Raw genomic sequence first — 19191 nt, 5'->3', positions numbered from 1 at the left:
AACTGGCTTGGCCAGTTGCTGCTAGCACAACAGCTAACAGCTGTAGCTGTTTGCCGTTTTTAGGCATTATTTCAAGTAATATTTTAGACACAATTGCTTTTTTTCAGGCAAACCTGAAACTTTTTCAATTTGAGCTGTGCCATATGTGTATTTGTTATTAACTAGTAACATATACACAATTTTACAGATATCAGCACATCTCACAAGTGTTACCTGTATTATACAATCAAAAAATAATTAAAATAGACCTTGTAGTTGCAGAAATACACTCTCTTTAGTATGGGTATGCAATTTTCGAGCAGAGGCCTAAAAATAGGGCTCGTGTTCAAGAGGTTTTAAACTTAACTGCATGCTGGGAGCGACCCTCCTTCAATCACCATCATCCAATCAGGAGCCAGATAAAAGCCACCAGCTGATCACTGAAGTCCTCTTTACAATAAAAGTATATAGTGGGTGACTGTTAATAGATGAATCATCATAGTCTTTCATTTGTATGTTTACATGATACATCTTGATGCCCGTTGTCATCAAACTGTCAGAATAAAACAGGAAGTGAAGATGTGCTGACTTCAGAATAAAAGCCTAAAAATTGTGCTAGAAATATGATTATTATTATAGTTATATAGCACACAGTGTTAATAAAGAGGATTTTGTATAGAAATGAACAAGCAAAACGTCACTGATAATAATAATAATCTTTATTGTATGGTGACTGTTATTTCATCAAGTAAGATTATATCAAACTTTAGAGTCACTGAGTAATATTTGACTATTTCAAATCTTAGTTTCCTCCCCACACCATACAGCTCACTAATCTGATTGATTGACAGGTGATAACAGGAAGTGGTACGACAGGTTTGTGCTCACCTTTGCCATACCTGCCCTCTCTTTGGCTGCCTTCTGCTTTCTCCGCCCTGCGACAGAAACACAGAAACAAACATCACGTACAGTCAGAGTCCAGATGATCACCTTTATCCTGAATTAAAGACCAAAGAGAGTTGAAGCACATAACTCACCTAAAAACAACAAACTGAGTTTTGTGTCGTGTTCTTAACTGTTGGAACGGTTAACTTCAGCCCTACCATGTGCTACCTGCAGGTTCACTGCATTTCATAAAATCATTTTTACCTTTGTGATGTGTTCAGATACATCAACAAGATGTCTGATATGAATCATATGCATTGGGTCAACTTTTACTTAACTTCTGTCCTTGACAGGCTTTGGGGTGTGTATGGGAGAGACAACTGGGACAAATATGATGAGGGTCACGTGACTGACTGTCCGCGTAAACCAGAGGGAGGAAACAAAACCTCACCAGGTAAGAGGCGGAGCTACACTGAAGAGAAGAGCTTCAACGTCACACTCCAGAAACGAAAGTTGAGTTTGTCAGAGTGGCAGACACACTGCAGTAAAGACAAGTCTCTGTGTTTCTCTCAAAGAAAAGTCAAAGTGACTTCATCAGGTCTTTCTCAACAACACAGCAGAGTCTCTTCCAAACACTGGTGAGTACAGCTGATCATATTTACACTTTCAACAACCAGGAACAACACAAAACTGGAACTTTACTCAGACAGGAAGTTCCACTCTTTTCACTTCATACTTGATCAATTGTTCACAATATAACTCTGTGTGTTTGTCCACAGTCCCACTATACAGTAACTCACTGTAACAGCTTTGAACAGTCTCAGGACTTTAGCAACTTGTAGCTGAATCTCTGTGGTTTGAACTTTAGTCTCACTGCTGCTTTCCTGCTGTTATTACTGTTCACTGATCGCTTCCTACATTCTGCTTCATCTGTTTCCTGGAGCTCTTTCACATTAAAAGCCTTCCACCAGAGAACCAGTGGGAGGCTTTTAATGTGAAGCAGCTTTGAAATGTGATGCATTTGTCATCAGGTAAACTGAGGTTTTAATAGCAGTGCTATAATTTAACTGTTTTGCGACAGCAGCGATCTTATAAACACGATTTGAATGATCTCTGTTTCTCGCTGCTCGGTCCAAACACATTTTATATGATTACAACATTTCCAATATCTTGTGTTATACTTATAAGAACAGTAATCACACTGGTTTCTGTTCAAACGAATATTTAAAACTAAATGTGTTTCTTTTCTTCCACTCTATGTGTAGATATGGCTGCTGCAAACTATCTGTCATCTGAAGATCAGTTCCTGTGCTCCATCTGTCTGGATGTGTTCACTGATCCAGTCAGCACACCATGTGGACACAACTTCTGCAAAAACTGCATCAATGAACACTGGAATACTAGTGACAGATGCCAGTGTCCCTTGTGTAAAGAAGTTTTCAACACAAGACCAGATTTGAGGATCAACACCTTCATCTCTGAGATGGTTGTTCAGTTCAGACAGTCAGCTCAACAGAAAACCAGCAGCTCAGAGCAACAAGAGTCCAAACCAGGAGAAGTTCCCTGTGACGTCTGCACTGGAACCAAACTGAAGGCCCTGAAGTCCTGCCTGGTGTGTCTGGCCTCCTACTGTGAGACTCACCTGGAGCCTCATCTGACAGCTTCACGCCTGAAAAGACATCAGCTGATCGACCCTGTGGAGAACCTGGAAGACAGGATGTGTACGAAGCACGATAAACCTCTGGAGCTGTTCTGTAAGACCGACCAGACATGTGTCTGCATGCTTTGTCCCGTTTTAGATCATAAGATGCACGAGTTTGTTCCTCTGAAAGAAGAATATGAAGGAAAGAAGGTGGAGCTGAAGAAGACAGAGGCTGAAATTCAGCAGATGATCCAGAAGAGACGACTGAAGATTCAGGAGATCAAACACTCAGTCGACCTCAGTGAGGAAGATGCAGACAGAGAGAAAGCAGAAGGTGTTCAGGTCTTCACTGATCTGAAGGAGTCTGTTGAGAGAAGACTGAACGAGCTCATCAAAACAATAGAAGAGAAGAAGAAAACAACAGAGAAACAGGCCGAAGCTTTCATCAAAGAGCTGGAACAGGAAATCTCTGAGCTGAAGAAGAGAAGCACTGAGGTGATTCAGCTCTCACTCTCTGAAGACCACCTCCATCTCCTCCAGAGTGTTCAGTCCTCAAACATCCACCATCCACCACCCACCAAGGACTGGACAAAGGTCAGTGTTCATCCATCATATGAGGGGACTGTGAGGAGAGCTGTGTCTCAGCTGGAGGAGACGCTCAGTAAAGAGATGAAGAAGCTGCTTGAAGCTGAGCTGAAGAGGATCCAGAAGTTTGCAGTGGATGTGACTCTTGATCCTGATACAGCTCATCCTCGACTCACCCTGTCTGCTGATGGAAAACAAGTGCGTACTGGTGGTATACAAAAATTACTCCGCAACAATCCAGAGGGATTTTCTTCTCTCAATCTTTTAGGAACACAGAGTTTCTCTTCAGAAAAATTTCACTACGAGGTTCAAGTTAACAGAAAGTCTGACTGGTCTTTAGGAGTGGCCAGAGAGTCGATCAACAGGAAGGGACTCATCTCACTGAGTCCTGAGGATGGTTACTGGACCATATGTTTGAGAAATGGAAATGAGTATGAAGCTCTTGCTGACCCTTCAGTTCCTCTCTCTCTGAAGTCTCAGCCTCAGAAGGTGGGGGTGTTTGTGGATTATGAGGAGGGTCTGGTCTCCTTCTATGACGTAGATGCTGCAGCTCTCATCTACTCCTTCACTGACTGCTCCTTCAAAGAGAAACTCTTCCCATTCTTTGGTCCTGGTGCTAATCATGCTGGTAAAAACTCTGCACCTCTGATCATCTCTCCTGTCGGAGTAAACTGATCACTTCTCCCACTTCATTCAGAGGAACATATTCAGCATCAACCCGTGAGTCATGATCAACACATCATGACTCACGTTCTGTTTAATCTACAGACACATTTATTTTCACTTCCAGAAGAAATCAGTTTCTAAAGACACCAAATATGTCAAGCTGCAGTTTGAGTAAATTATCAGAAAACTAAAAAGAAATACTGCAAAATATCTTGATTATTTTTATTTGTTTTTCTATCTGATGTGCAGCCGCAGAAAAACATATTGCTGATTATTTCATTGTGTCATGAAGATTGATTGAAGAGTGATGATTATTACATGCTTATAGTGTCTACAGATGAATACTGGTGAGACGGCTTATGAGTCAAAGACATCTGTAAATATATGATTGTTGGATAAAAACTGCAAAATAAAGCGGTTGTTGAACACAAGGTGTGAGTTCGCTTTGACTTGAGCACTAAACGCTGACGTTGTATTTCATTACTAATGTATTGTGAGTCCTGTGACTGCTGCTTCACAATAAAAGCTTCTTGTATCAGACGTTGACTGGAGAAGTTGTGATGATTGACACTCAAAACATAACTCAACAAGTGGAAATTACTCAACAAAATCATCAACCAGTCAGAAACTGGAGGTTCTGAATCAACGAATAGACTTCACAAGACTCGTGTTTCAGAGGTTTGTTGGTCCTCCGCCCACAGAGACAAAAGGCTGAAGTGTTGCTCCTAACACAGTTTGTCCTTCAAAATAATTAAACTCTAATTTAATGCATTTAGTTTTATCATGTTCATGCTAAATATTTGTAACCCTTCAAACGCTCTGAAATCATGAGTCGCGTGATGTGAACCTCCAAAGTGGTAAACGATTGAATCTTTGTCTTCACTGCCATCGAGTGAATAAAACAGAAATGCACCAAAGAACCACTGAAGGCAGCGCAAAGTTTCACCGTTGATGTTCTGTGAGACACCGCAAGGCATTGTGGGACACCGCAAGGCATTGTGGGATTCCAGGCAATGCAAGACAGACGGGTGACGCAGAAACTTGAGGGGTCGAAAGTGTCAAAATGTGAACGTGATGCAAACAGTTATTTAGCCTGAACATTTTACAAAGACAAAGAGAAAGTGATGCAGCAGCAGCACAAGAAGTTCAGTGTTTCCCTGCTGTGGATGAATCTCTCTGGAGGAGAAGATCTTTGCTGTAGTTTCTAGGATGTCTCTTTGGTTCGTCCTGTGAGATCATAGGTACAGAAATGAAGACACGACCTGTTGTAAACGTTGTAGGACGACTGTTTTAAATGTTTGCTCACTAGAAGCTACTTTCTGAATATCGATGACTCGTGCACAGAGACGAGCAACAGCTGGAGGAGGCGTGATGTCATTTAAAATAAACTCACAAGACAACTTCAGAGTTTGTTCACATTTTTTATTTTCCTAAAGAGGGTCGTCCTCTTTAAAATGACAAAACTAAACTTTTCATCACTTTTTCAAAAGTGTTTCCAAGTCGAGAACGAACAGAAAGACGACTGATAACAAAACAAACAATAAATACTTTGTGAAGCATCCGAGCAAAGAGAAGATTCCTGTTCCTGTAACTTTCCACGACTGATATCAGAAGAACCATGAAGATGGTCGGTACAAACATGTCAGACGGTGTGAACCTGGTACATGATGCCGTCAGGACGTGTGCTACACCACCCTGAAGGAAGGAGCGGATTCATGTTCACACCCGGTCCACTTGATGAGTACAGACCTCATGATGGTGAAGTGGGGACGGGCTCTTGTGTTTCTCTGGCCGTTATGATCCAGATACTCTCAATACCCCAAAACGGGTAATTGAAGTCAAAAACAAAACACTACTGTCGTGGATAAACCAGGAATACAAAACTAATTCCACTTCAGGAAGTGACGGACGTCGGCCGGAGCGATGGAGGCCGAGGCGTTGGCAGGGTCGTCGTGGAAGGTCCACGTGAGGAAGAGGAAGGGGAGGAAGAGCAGGGTGAGGGTTTGGGGGTTGTCTCCTCCTGGTCCTCATTCTATATCGTCCTCGCTCAGACTCTGTGCACTCACAATACGCTGCAGGACAGAGCAGAACACAAACCGGCTGGTTTCAGTGATAACACGTGATTTTAAACTGTTGTTGTTGTTTCTGTGTGGAGAACAGAAGGACTCATGGAGATCCACATGGAGAATAAAGAGAAGTGTTGGGCCTACCTGGCTGATGCTGGGCAGTTTGGTGAGCAGCATCTGGAAGACGGGCGGAGGCAGAGTCTGCTGCAGCACCTGCAGCAGCTGCTGAGGCTGACCACACACGGCGATGGCGTTGGTCAGGTGGTCCACACCTTTCTCATAGTCTCCTGTGGAGCGAAGCACAAAGACCAGACGTAAAGTGTGAAGACACCATGACGGACTCCACAGAGACCAGAGGACAGACTTTGACACAACTCACTGCTGCCTGGAATAAGACTGAGAAACAGTAAAACCACACGAGTGAAGATGAAACTGTGACTGTAAAGAAGGTGTTGGTGTGAGGAGGTGTTACCCTGAGCCAGCAGCTCCTCCCCCAGCTGGATCTCCTCCAGGAAGAACTTCTGCACCGCCTCAGCGTCCTTCAGGTCCGGGAGCTGCAGGACAAACAACGGTCAGCCAGCGGAAGGAAAACTCTGCTCTCTGGTTTTCACCGTTTCTTTTTGGGGTCTCTGTGGTCAGACCTCACAGGAAGTCATCATACGGTGATCAGCAATGAGCTCTGATCTGTGAGCCAGTTCAACTTCATCTGCATGCTGGGAGCGACCCTCCTTCAATCACCATCATCCAATCAGGAGCCAGATAAAAGCCGCCAGCTGATCACTGAAGTCCTCTTTACAATAAAAGTATATAGTGGGTGACTGTTAAAGTAGATTCATCATCATAGTCTTTCATTTGTATGTTTACATGACACATCTTAATGCCTTTTGTCATCAAACTGTCAGAATAAAACAGGAAGTGAAGATGTGCTGACTTCAGAATAAAAGCCTAACAATTGTGTTATAAATATTATTATTATAGTTATATAGCACACAGTGTTAATAAAGAGGATTTTGTATAGAAAAAAACAAGCAAAACGTCACTGATAATAATAATAATATTTATTGTATGGTGACTGTTATTTCATCAAGTAAGATTATATCAAACTTTAGAGCCACTGAGTAATATTTGACTATTTCAAATCTTAGTTTCCTCCCCACACCATACAGCTCACTAATGTGAATTGATTGACAGGTGATAACAGGAAGTGGTACGACAGGTTTGTGCTCACCTTTGCCATACCTGCCCTCTCTTTGGCTGCCTTCTGCTTTCTCCGCCCTGCGACAGAAACACAGAAACAAACATCACGTACAGTCAGAGTCCAGATGATCACCTTTATCCTGAATTAAAGACCAAAGAGAGTTGAAGCACATAACTCACCTTAAAACAACAAACTGAGTTTTGTGTCGTGTTCTTAACTGTTGGAACGGTTAATTTCAGCCCTACCATGTGCTACCTGCAGGTTCACTGCATTTCATAAAATCATTTTTACCTTTGTGATGTGTTCAGATACATCAACAAGATGTCTGATATGAATCATATGCATTGGGTCAACTTCTACTTAACTTCTGTTCTTGACAGGCTTTGGGGTGTGTATGGGAGAGACAACTGGGACAAATATGATGAGGGTCACGTGACTGACTGTCCGTGTAAACCAGAGGGAGGAAACAAAACCTCACCAGTTAAGAGGCGGAGCTACACTGAAGAGAAGAGCTTCAACGTCACAATCCAGAAACGAAAGTTGAGTTTGTCAGAGTGGCAGACACACTGCAGTAAAGACAAGTCTCTGTGTTTCTCTCAAAGAAAAGTCAAAGTGACTTCATCAGGTCTTTCTCAACAACACAGCAGAGTCTCTTCCAAACACTGGTGAGTACAGCTGATCATATTTACACTTTCAACAACCAGGATCAACACAAAACTGGAACTTTACTCAGGCAGGAAGTTCCACTCTTTTCACTTCATACTTGATCAATAGTTCACAATATAACTCTGTGTGTTTGTCCACAGTCCCACTATACAGTAACTCACTGTAACAGCTTTGAACAGTCTCAGGACTTTAGCAACTTGTAGCTGAATCTCTGTGGTTTGAACTTTAGTCTCACTGCTGCTTTCCTGCTGTTATTACTGTTCACTGATCGCTTCCTACATTCTGCTTCATCTGTTTCCTCTAGCTCTTTCACATTAAAAGCCTTCCACCAGAGAACCAGTGGGAGGCTTTTAATGTGAAGCAGCTTTGAAATGTGACGCATTTGTCATCAGGTAAACTGAGCTTTTAATAGCAGTGCTATAATTGAACTGTTTTGCGACAGCAGCGATCTTATAAAACGATTTGAATGATCTCTGTTTCTCGCCGCTCGGTCCAAACACATTTTATATGATTACAACATTTCCAATATCTTGTGTTATACTTATAAGAACAGTAATCACACTGGTTTCTGTTCAAACAAAAATTTAAAACTTAATGTTTTTCTTTTCTTCCACTCTATGTGTAGATATGGCTGCTGCAAACTATCTGTCATCTGAAGATCAGTTCCTGTGCTCCATCTGTCTGGATGTGTTCACTGATCCAGTCACCACACCATGTGGACACAACTTCTGCAAAAACTGCATCAATGAACACTGGAATACTAGTGACAGATGCCAGTGTCCCATGTGTAAAGAGGTTTTCAACACAAGACCAGATTTGAGGATCAACACTTTGTTCTCTGAGATGGTTGTTCAGTTCAGACAGTCAGCTCAACAGAAAACCAGCAGCTCAGAGCAACAAGAGTCCAAACCAGGAGAAGTTCCCTGTGACGTCTGCACTGGAACCAAACTGAAGGCCCTGAAGTCCTGCCTGGTGTGTCTGGCCTCCTACTGTGAGACTCACCTGGAGCCTCATCTGACAGCTTCACGCCTGAAAAGACATCAGCTGATCGACCCTGTGGAGAACCTGGAAGACAGGATGTGTACGAAGCACGATAAACCTCTGGAGCTGTTCTGTAAGACCGACCAGACATGTGTCTGCACGCTTTGTCCCGTTTTAGATCATAAGACGCACGAGTTTGTTCCTCTGAAAGAAGAATATGAAGGAAAGAAGGTGGAGCTGAAGAAGACAGAGGCTGAAATTCAGCAGATGATCCAGAAGAGACGAGTGAAGATTCAGGAGATCAAACACTCAGTCGACCTCAGTGAGGAAGATGCAGACAGAGAGAAAGCAGAAGGTGTTCAGGTCTTCACTGATCTGAAGGAGTCTGTTGAGAGAAGACTGAATGAGCTCATCAAAACAATAGAAGAGAAGAAGAAAACAACAGAGAAACAGGCCGAAGCTTTCATCAAAGAGCTGGAACAGGAAATCTCTGCGCTGAAGAAGAGAAGCACTGAGGTGGTTCAGCTCTCACTCTCTGAAGACCACCTCCATCTCCTCCAGAGTGTTCAGTCCTCAAACATCCACCATCCACCACCCACCAAGGACTGGACAAAGGTCAGTGTTCCTCCATCATATGAGGGGACTGTGGGAAGAGCTGTGGTTCAGCTGGAGGAGACGCTCAGTAAAGAGATAAAGAAGCTGCTTGAAGCTGAGCTGAAGAGGATCCAGAAGTTTGCAGTGGATGTGACTCTTGATCCTGATACAGCTTATCCTCAACTCATCCTGTCTGCTGATGGGAAACAAGTGAAACATGGTAATGTGAAGAAGAATCTCCCAAACAACCCAGAGAGATTTTCTGATTGTAACTGTGTTTTAGGAAAGCAGAGTTTCTCTTCTGGCAGATTTTACTTTGAGGTTCAAGTTAAAGGAAAGTCTGATTGGGATTTAGGAGTGGTCAGAGAGTCGATCAACAGGAAGGGACACATCACACTGAGTCCTCAGAATGGTTACTGGACCATATGGTTGAGAAATGGAAATGAGTACAAAGCTAATGATGGCCCTTCAGTCAGTCTCTCTCTGAAGTCCCGGCCTCAGAAGGTGGGGGTGTTTGTGGATTATGAGGAGGGTCTGGTCTCCTTCTATGACGTAGATGCTGCAGCTCTTATCTACTCCTTCACTGGCTGCTCCTTCACTGAGAAACTCTTCCCATACTTCAGTCCCTGTCCTAATGATGGTGGTAAAAACTCTGCACCTCTGATCATCTCTCCTGTCGGAGTAAACTGATCACTTCTCCCACTTCATTCAGAGGAACATATTCAGCATCAACCCGTGAGTCATGATCAACACATCATGACTCACGTTCTGTTTAATCTACAGACACATTTATTTTCACTTCCAGAAGAAATCATTGTTTCTAAAGACACCAAATATGTCAAGCTGCAGTTTGAGTAAATTAGCAGAAAACTAAAAAGAAATACTGTAAAATATCTTGATTATTTTTATTGGTTTTTCTATCTGATGGGCAGCCGCAGAAAAACATATTGCTGATTATTTCATTGTGTCATGATGATTGATTTAAGAGTGATGATTATTACATGCTTATAGTGTCTACAGATGAATACTGGTGAGACGGCTTATGAGTCAAAAACATCTGTAAATATATGATTGTTGGATAAAAACTGCAAAATAAAGTGGTTGTTGAACACAAGGTGTGAGTTCGCTTTGACTTGAGCACTAAACGCTGACGTTGTATTTCATTACTAATGTATTGTGAGTCCTGTGACTGCTGCTTCACAATAAAAGCTTCTTGTATCAGACTTTGACTGGAGAAGATGTAATGATTGACACTCAAAACATAACTCAACAAGTGGAAATTACTCAACAAAATCATCAACCAGTCAGAAACTGGAGGTTCTGAATCAATGAATAGACTTCACAAGACTCCGCCCACAGAGACAAAAGGCTGAAGTGTTGCTCCTAACACAGTTTGTCCTTCAAAATAATTAAACTCTAATTTAATGCATTTAGTTTTATAATGTTCATGCTAAATATTTTACTGCATACCTCTGATGTTGTGTTACTTCCTCTATAAGGTAAAGAATCAAAATACTTCCTTGTTTGTAAAGGAGTCCGGCTGAATAAGAAGTTCAGTGGGTTCAGCTGCTGCCTCACTGAACCTTTCAGTGTTTCTGCTCCGTCAGGATGCATTTAGTCCTGGCAGCACATCAACGAATCACTCTGGGAGATTTTGTGTTATTACTGTGTTACATGAATTCTCATCATTCCTCTTGTGATTCTTCTATCCGACGCGGTGTGACTTATACTGAAGATGGAACAATATTCGTTCACCAGGAAACACATTTGCTTGTTAAGTTTTATAATTTTATAAACCCATTTAATGCTATGTTGACATGTGATCATATCGGTCCGTGGTGGCAGAAGTACTTCTTCACACAGTAAAGGTACCAATATATTAATGTAAAAATATGATGAATTGTATGAACTTAGAGAGAGAGAGAGACACCAAGTAATGTACATTATCTCTCAGATATTCAGTTAACATGTTATATAAAACATCACAGCTTAAACATGGCGTCGTTTGTGACGATCCTTTAATAAATGTCTACATCATGAAAACGGTTTGATTCAGATCGACGTCACTTCTCAGCATGAAAGTAGAAGAGTAGGAGCAGAGCGTCAGATAAAACGTGATGAGTGTGTATCAGTCAGCGCGTTGAGACGAGCCCCGCAGCGTCCTCTATTATCTAACAAGCTGTTATGTAAAAGCAGAGAAGAAGAACTGCAGAGAGAAGAGGAGGAGGAGGAGGAGGAAGAAGAGGAGGAGGAGGAGGTCTATATTTGGGTTAGACTGATATCAGGGTTGATACAGTCCATTCATTCATACTCCAGTCTGACAGGATGGAAATGATGCTACATCCCAATTACCTCAGAACTGGTTCAGTTTGCATATAAATAAAATACATAATAATGATAAATAAATTGCACTGTTCATAACACCTCACAAGATTAAAGTGTTAAATCAAATAACATACTGATCATTTCTGCAATTCATGCGGCTGAGCAGCATTTCAGCATTTTTTACATTCATCTAATAAATGCATGCATTTAGTAAATTGGAATTGTTGCAATCAGAGTATTCAATTTGAAACACATTCATCTGTATCCACCAGTATCTGTCTGATATTGGCCATTAAGAACCAGCATCAGTCGACGGCGGCTGTATGACGCTGCTGTGACACGCCGTGTGTGCGTGTGTGGTGGGCGGGACCACAGATCACAGTTTACCTCTCTCTCCTTCCAGATCCATCTCTCCACCTTCCTCTCCTCTCTGCAGCATCCTTCCTCCTGCTCAGCCAATCCCCTGCTGGGGAGTGTGATCACGTGACCAACAGCCACCAATAGCTCTCCACCAGGCACCGGCAAAAAGAGGGGCGGTGTCCCTCCTCCTCCCCCTCTTCCCTGTGAATCAGACGGTGAGTCTGGAGGAGAGTCGTTTGGATGTGAAGGATCCGTCTAACGAGCTGAGACACGTTTCTTCTTCTTCTCCCAGAGATCAGAGGCTGCTGCCTTGTCTTTAACCTCCTCTCCCTTTCCTCCCACTCCTGGGGAACACAGGGGGGATGAATGGGGAGGCAATGGAGGGCAACCCGGCACAGGAGCAGCAGCAGCATGCCGGCAACGGCACCCACCTCCCTCCCCCTCCCACCATCACGCCGGCCATCCCCCCCTACGTGAAGCTGGGTCTGACCATCGCCTACACCATCTTCTACTCGCTGCTCTTCGCCTTCGTGTACGCCCAGCTCTGGCTGGTGCTGCGATACCGGCACAAGCGCTTCAGCTACCAGACGGCCTTCCTGTTCCTGTGTCTGCTGTGGGCCGCCCTGCGCGCCCTCCTCTTCTCCTTCTACTTCAGAGACTGTGTGACCGCCAACGCACTCGGGCCATTCGCCTTCTGGCTGCTCTACTGCTTCCCCGTCTGCCTGCAGTTCTTCACGCTCAGCCTGATGAACCTCTACTGTGCACAGGTGAGGGGGGGGGGGGCACTGCTGCTGCAGGTACCGGTGGAGGAGACGCTGGTGAAAACTGGAAGCGTAAAGTTTTTAAAGGGTAACATCACGGCATCAGTGATGTGGAAGTGTACCCCGGGGTGTGTCTGTACACCGTGACATCACAGCTGGGTGCGGTTACAGGTGCGACCTCTGACCACACCCATCAGTGGTGCAGCGGAGGAGAGACTTTCAACCAGCGGGGGGCAGTGAAACACCGTTTTTCAGCCTGCTGTTGAATCATTCAACTGTTTATCGTGATCACGTCTGTCCGGGTGGAATTGATCACCGACGATTACTTTAACCGATACATTTATTGTCTTTAAATCTCACGCAGATCTCCATCTAATTGACATTAACGGCGTCGCTACTTACTCGCTCGCTGGCTATTCTCGGGCCTTTTCCCTCACTTACTTACACCGGGGGGGGTGTGTGGCTCAGCCAGCATTTTAGCCGGCTTTGTTTCGTTGCAGCGGCGCATGCAGACGAACGACCCCTTTGAAGTCGCTCGCTCTCGAGCCGATCGAGGATCGGCAGAGGTTCCCTTTTTACGGGACCGGACGTTATCACTCCACTTGACGACATTACATTACAGCCAGGTGGCAGCGAGGCAAAGTATCGAGCGAGCGAAGTGAAAAAGCAAAATAGGAAGAATTAACATTAGCCTGTGGTGGTTTTAAAATGTTGTTCCAGATGTTGTCACGTATGAAAAGACGGTAAGCGGACTACTTTTACTAAAAGCTAATTATTTAAGCGGTTTCCACTGTAATTATAGTCCAGATCTTAAAGTCTCCAAAGATAGACTGTCTCTACAATGATGCATAAGACCAGCCTGGTTCCAAACCTTTGTTTTGCTGTTGAAACATGCTGTTGAGCTCATTGACAGCGGTTTCTATATCAGCCAGTCAGAGCCCGGTCGGTGGGATTGAGAACGGAGCGGCTAAGTCGCTACATCCATGAAAAATAGCAAGAACCACGAAAATGTGACAAGCCCGGATGAGATGGATGCAGTCATGAAGCAGTCTTGGGTCTGAACGTAGAAGTGTTTGTAGATAGCCTGGATGCTACTGTGATGAAGGACGACCTCCGTAGACAGGGTGGGTGGATTTAAACTAACTAACTTCTTGGTTCCAAGCGTTCTCTGTTCTTACTGCTGCAAGACGTTCTGTGTCTGGGCCGCTGCTGGTGGGCTCATTGGGAGAAGCTCGTTTCCAGTCGACCGACAACGAATAAACCTTTATAAGTGTGTAGATGCAAACAGATTCGTCTTAAGTGATTTCCTCCATTAAGCAGACGATTTTGGCGATTTCTCCTGCACATCCACACATCCAGAGACATCAGTGTTCGGCTCAAGGACACGTCTACTGGTGGACCGGAGGAGCTCGGAATCAAACCACCCACCCTCCAACTGATGATCCGTGTAGCCGCTGCCTCTCCTCTTCACCCATTCACCCATTCATCCACAGCAGCTGGCGGATTCAGGAATAGACCTGAAAATAACGACATAATCGAAACGAGCCTCTTTAGCAGCAGCTTAACAACCCTCGTTCCCGAGAGCTGAGATGACGCAGGTTATTTTTCCAACCAAACACGACTGTGTCTCGTTTCCTTAACGGGGGCACCTTCGGCCAGAGAGGAGGCGCCAATCGATGAAATGAGCTGCAAAGTGGTGGACGGAGTATTCAGATCATTTTACTTCGGTACAAGTACGAATACCACACTGTGAAAATACTCCACTACAAGTAAAAGTCCTGCATTGAAAGTGTTACTTGAGTAAAAGTATTTCAATTTAATCTGGAAAATGTAGTTAAAGTATTAAAATGTCCCCTGTGACTTTTATACTATTACATCAATAAATTATTGTTATACTATTATATACTCACTCATTGATGTAAAAGCAGGATTTTACTGTTTTAGTTGAGGTGGAGCTGAAACTATTATTGATATTGTGGACTCATCTGCTGATTATTTTCTCCATCAATCGATTGATTTCTAAAAAGCTGTACAGCTGAAGAGCTGTAAGTGTCTCATCAGCCTTGTATTACTCCCCCCTACAGGTTTACTTTAAGGCCAAGTCCAAGTACGCACCTGCACTGCTCAAGTACAGGTAACCTCTTCAAGTTCCTACAGTAAAACCTCCAAGGTGCATGTTTTAGCCCCGCCTCCATGTTTAAACCGCAGTGAAAGGTCACCGACGGTGCGGCTCTCGCCCGTCTCATTCAGGCTTCCTCTGTACCTGGTCTTCCTGGGCGCCAGTCTCCTCTTCCTGGTGGTGAATCTGGTCTGTGCCCTGCTGGTCAAAATGGCCGCCGCCGACGTGAAGACCATCGTCCTGGTGAGGGTCACCATCAACGACAGCCTGTTCGTCCTCTGCGCCATCTCGCTGTCCGTCTGCCTCTACAAGGTTGCCAAGATGTCGCTGGCCAACATCTACCTGGAGTCAAAGGTAAAGTCGCAGGTTTGGTCCACTTACTAACTTCCCTGAGCTTTCGACCTCATCTCATGGTCTTTATCGGCAACATTTGATCAGTTAGAGAGCGTCCTTGATTTTTCCTTCCAGGATATTTCAGGTTTTCACGAAGGGACCCTTTATAAATATCATTCCATCACGCAGCACACACATTAAAATGAATAATATGAGCGATACCTGTGTGTGCGCAGGGGACGTCGGTGTGTCAGGTGACTCTGATCGGCATCATGGTGGTGTTGCTGTACGCATCGCGGGCCTGTTACAACCTGGTGGTGCTCGCCCTCGCCAACATCGAGAACATCAACTCCTTCGACTACGACTGGTACAACGTCTCGGACCAGGTGAGGGTCTCTCTGTCCACCGCTTCTTTAACCTCATTTCAATCAGCGTCCTGGTTTGAACAGAAGTCTGGCGTTACAATAGCTGTTTCCCCCTGACCTTTGAGTATTTAACTGGACAGGAAGTAGATGAAAAACTGGAACTACAGCTGTGAGAAAATGTAGTTTAAAGTACAATATTTACCTCTGAGACGTAGGAGAGTAAAAGTATAAAGTTGCATACAATAGAAATAGTCAAGTGAAGTACAAATACCTCAAGTCCACAGTACTGTACTTCGCGACGTTGTTCTAATGTCTGTTGGTGTGTCTCCAGGCGGACCTGCGGTCGTCTCTGGGAGACGCTGGTTACATCGTGTTCGGGGTGATTCTGTTCGTCTGGGAGCTGCTGCCCACCTCGCTGGTCGTCTTCTTCTTCAGGGTCCGCCGGCCGCCTCAGGAAAGGGTCAGTCCTCCCGGCGGGGTCGGGTGACCTCCGACCTCTGCAACGCTTGCACCCGGTTGTTTTTTTAAGTCGTAGCTTAAACACCAGGGATGACAATATCTCAGTGAAATATCTCAGCGAATATTAGATGGATTGTCGTTGCATTTTTCAGACTTCTTGATCCACCGACCAATTTCATCAGGTCAACATTTGAATTTGTCCAATACTTTGGTTTCTGACCAAATACCTGCAGAACTTGACATTCCCATCAGCCTCAGTTGTACTTTGTTTGCTACTTAATACAAAATATGGACTTTTATATCAGCAGAGCCTCCTGTGTGTGTTCACTGCGAGTCTTTGTCTCCGCAGAGCACTGCTGGGATACCAAACCACGTTCTCTCCTCCAGAGGATACTTCTTCGACAACCCTCGTCGGTACGACAGTGACGATGACCTGGCGTGGAGCATTCCTCCCCAGAATGCATCAGCGAGGTACAAAACACCACCACCGATGTCACCATGACCCTTTTGTATTTCTGAATTAATATAGATAAAGCAGCTACAATCAATATTTGTATCAATAATACATTAATAAACCAGCTGACTGACCGTTTGTCGTCTCTCTGACAGTCTTTCCACCGACTGCTACGACTGGAGCAGCCGCCACAGCAGCTTCACGGTGCACACAAGCGGCGACGAACAGCGCCTGACCGCCACCGCCGGAGAGCTCCACCCTTACCCATAATCCCCCTCTTCACTGTACAGCATCACTCTGCACTTTGACACCGATCAGTTATTGTGTTTCTTATCATCACCGATGTAGAAGTTTGTAGACTCAGAGTAGAGACTTTAGATGAAATACCAGAATTCTCAGCAGGGTTCCTCCATGGAGTTGTTACCATGAATGTCTGAACCAAACTCAATCCAAAATTTGTTGAGCTATATCACAAATGTGAACCTGGTGGTGACGCTAAAGAAAAGAAATCACCGAAATCACTGGGAATCATCCTCTGGGGAACATGAATGCACAACATTTTGTGCCAATCCATCAGATAGATGCAGAAATCTTTAACTGGATGAACCTGCGCTACCAGCAGGTCAGAGGATCATCAACGTCTTTAGGAGTCATCCTCTGGGGAACATGAATAAAGAAACCGATACATTGTGCCAATCCATCAGGTCGATGTAGGAATCTTTAATTGGATAAGTGACAACTTTGACCCGCTGGTGTCAGAATATCATCAAAGTCTAGGTTTATCCTCTGAGGAACATGAATGCACAACATTTTGAGCCAATCCATCAAGTAGATGTGGGAATCTTTAGTGAAAACTTTGACCCGCTGGTGACAGAAGCTCGTCAAAGTCTTTAGGATTCATCCTCTGGGGAACATGAATGTCTAGACAGAATTTAATCACAATCAATTCAAAGCTGTCGACACCATTTAATGAATTAATAAGTTTCTGTCATGACTAAAAACAGCAGAGAGGAGCACTGAGATACAAAGTGCGTAAAATCACAGAGGAAAATAAAGAAGTACCAGTCACTGAAATATGATTATCATAAAACGTCAAAAACTCATCGCGTGTATTTGCTCACCATGTTTGATTACAAGTGATCCAGACTTGTTTAACTTCGTGCAGGAGCCCTACTTCAGAGAGAATCCAGGATCTATAGACCCACAGTACGTAGACGATGTTGTGATGAATGTTTGATTATTTGGAGTTTTTCAAGGATTACTCAAGTAGTTGAATAAATCTGCTACAAGTCTTCATTTTGCTGAATAATCCTTGAAAAACTCCCCAAGTCATTTTTTGGGGTTCTTGACTGTAAAGTAAAACTAAATGCATCGTAACACAGACACGTGTGTTAATTCAACAGAATCAATATCCTGTAAATATCAATAGCCGGACAGCTGAACACCTCTGTGCTGTTTTCATGTTCACCTCAAAAGATCTGCGTATTAGCAAGTCATTTAACGGTGGGTTTTCATTTTATTTTTGAATAAATAAATAAAAACATTTGTTAACATGTGAAATTATTTAAGTTTTGAGAAATTTCAGATTTCCAGAAGTTGTTTCAACGTGAACATCCTTCAAAACTCTGGAAAGTAATTAAACCATCAAAACTGTTGCATCATTTAAATCTATGAGGAAAATCACGATTTTAACATTTATGTTAATATGAGCTTTCTTTTGCAGCGTTTACATTTCTGTCACGATGTTCAGAAAGAAAAAAGAAGTCTATATTTCTAACGGACGCAGGTTTTGTAAGTTATTTGTACAGAGTCTCACTGAGATCGTGCGTTTTGTTGTTGAGCTTTTTTGTGTTTGTGGTTTGTGTGTTTGTGACGACACAAAAAGACTTAAATTAAAGTTGTCATTACAACAAACATGCGTTCATTTAATTGTTTGATCTCTTCATTTCATTAATCAACCAGTGAAGGAAGTAAGCTTTTGGTGCTGCTCGTATTTGTATTTGGTTTCTGACCAAATACCTGCAGAACTAATGACATTCCTGTCAGCCTCAGCTGTGCTTTGTGTTTACTGCTGAAGTCAAAACGTTAGCATGCTAACATGCTAAGTTAAGCATGTTAGCATTGTCACTGTGAGGATGTTAGCATTTAGCATAGCCGTCTAAACCCTTGTTGAACTTTGCACACATGAAGGGAAGCCTGGAGTTTTCTATCGAACAGACTAGTCGGGACAACGGTTTCTGAAATTGGTCCAGTTTTGAGGAAGAGCGCTGCAGACGGTTATTTCACCGGGACAAGCTCGCATTTACGTCCACTAAAAGTTTTCCTTTATGTTCATTGTCAAAAAGAAGCACCGTTAGTGGACTTAACGTCATATTAGCTGGTTACGGCGTTCTCCGTCAATACTGGACAACTTCAAAAATTGTTGTCCTGATTTGTCACTTGGACCCAAAAACAATAGCGTTGAAAACCACCGAAGTTACCCTTTAAAGAGGTTCCCTGTGGAGTTCTTGGGAACAAACTTCATGTTTACATTCAGAATTACTCATTGTGTTTAGCATTTTCTTACTCAAAAAACATTTGTAAAAACGATTTAAAATATTTCCTACAGTTTGCATTTGTGCAGTGCTTTGTGTTTACTTTGTGTTTACTTTCTTCTTCTTCACTGCTTTTGTGAGCACGTTCTACATTTTACACCAGTGGACGAGTCAAACCAACGAACGGCACGTGAAACAAACACTTTGAGCAAGTACAAT

General features: G+C 43.5%; 2 protein-coding genes across 2 annotated transcripts; both read left to right on the top strand.

The window, feature by feature from the left end:
- Window positions 1-1383: 1383 nt before the first annotated feature.
- Window positions 1384-9952, top strand: LOC306785069 (uncharacterized protein; the record flags this gene model as incomplete). Its single annotated transcript, XM_079279293.1, has 7 exons — window positions 1384-1502; window positions 2130-3757; window positions 5656-5752; window positions 5918-6079; window positions 6289-6394; window positions 7402-7565; window positions 8313-9952. The coding sequence occupies exons 2-7, from the start codon at window positions 2132-2134 to the stop codon at window positions 9950-9952; spliced, it is 3795 nt and encodes a 1264-aa protein (XP_079135419.1). The 5' UTR covers window positions 1384-1502; window positions 2130-2131.
- Window positions 9953-12309: 2357 nt separating this feature from the next.
- gpr137bb (G protein-coupled receptor 137Bb) lies at window positions 12310-16954 on the top strand (the record flags this gene model as incomplete). Its single annotated transcript, XM_079278858.1, has 7 exons — window positions 12310-12714; window positions 14793-14842; window positions 14959-15181; window positions 15397-15546; window positions 15857-15985; window positions 16334-16455; window positions 16594-16954. 7 exons carry the CDS (start codon window positions 12310-12312, stop codon window positions 16706-16708), a joined length of 1194 nt encoding a protein of 397 aa, XP_079134984.1. The 3' UTR covers window positions 16709-16954.
- Between the last annotated feature and the right edge of the window lie 2237 nt (window positions 16955-19191).

The sequence above is a fragment of the Melanostigma gelatinosum genome (assembly GCF_949748355.1).
Source record: "Melanostigma gelatinosum genome assembly, chromosome: 11".
NCBI lineage: Eukaryota > Metazoa > Chordata > Actinopteri > Perciformes > Zoarcidae > Melanostigma > Melanostigma gelatinosum.
Note: the sequence above shows the minus strand (reverse complement) of the source record. Positions and strands in the feature narration are given on the sequence as shown.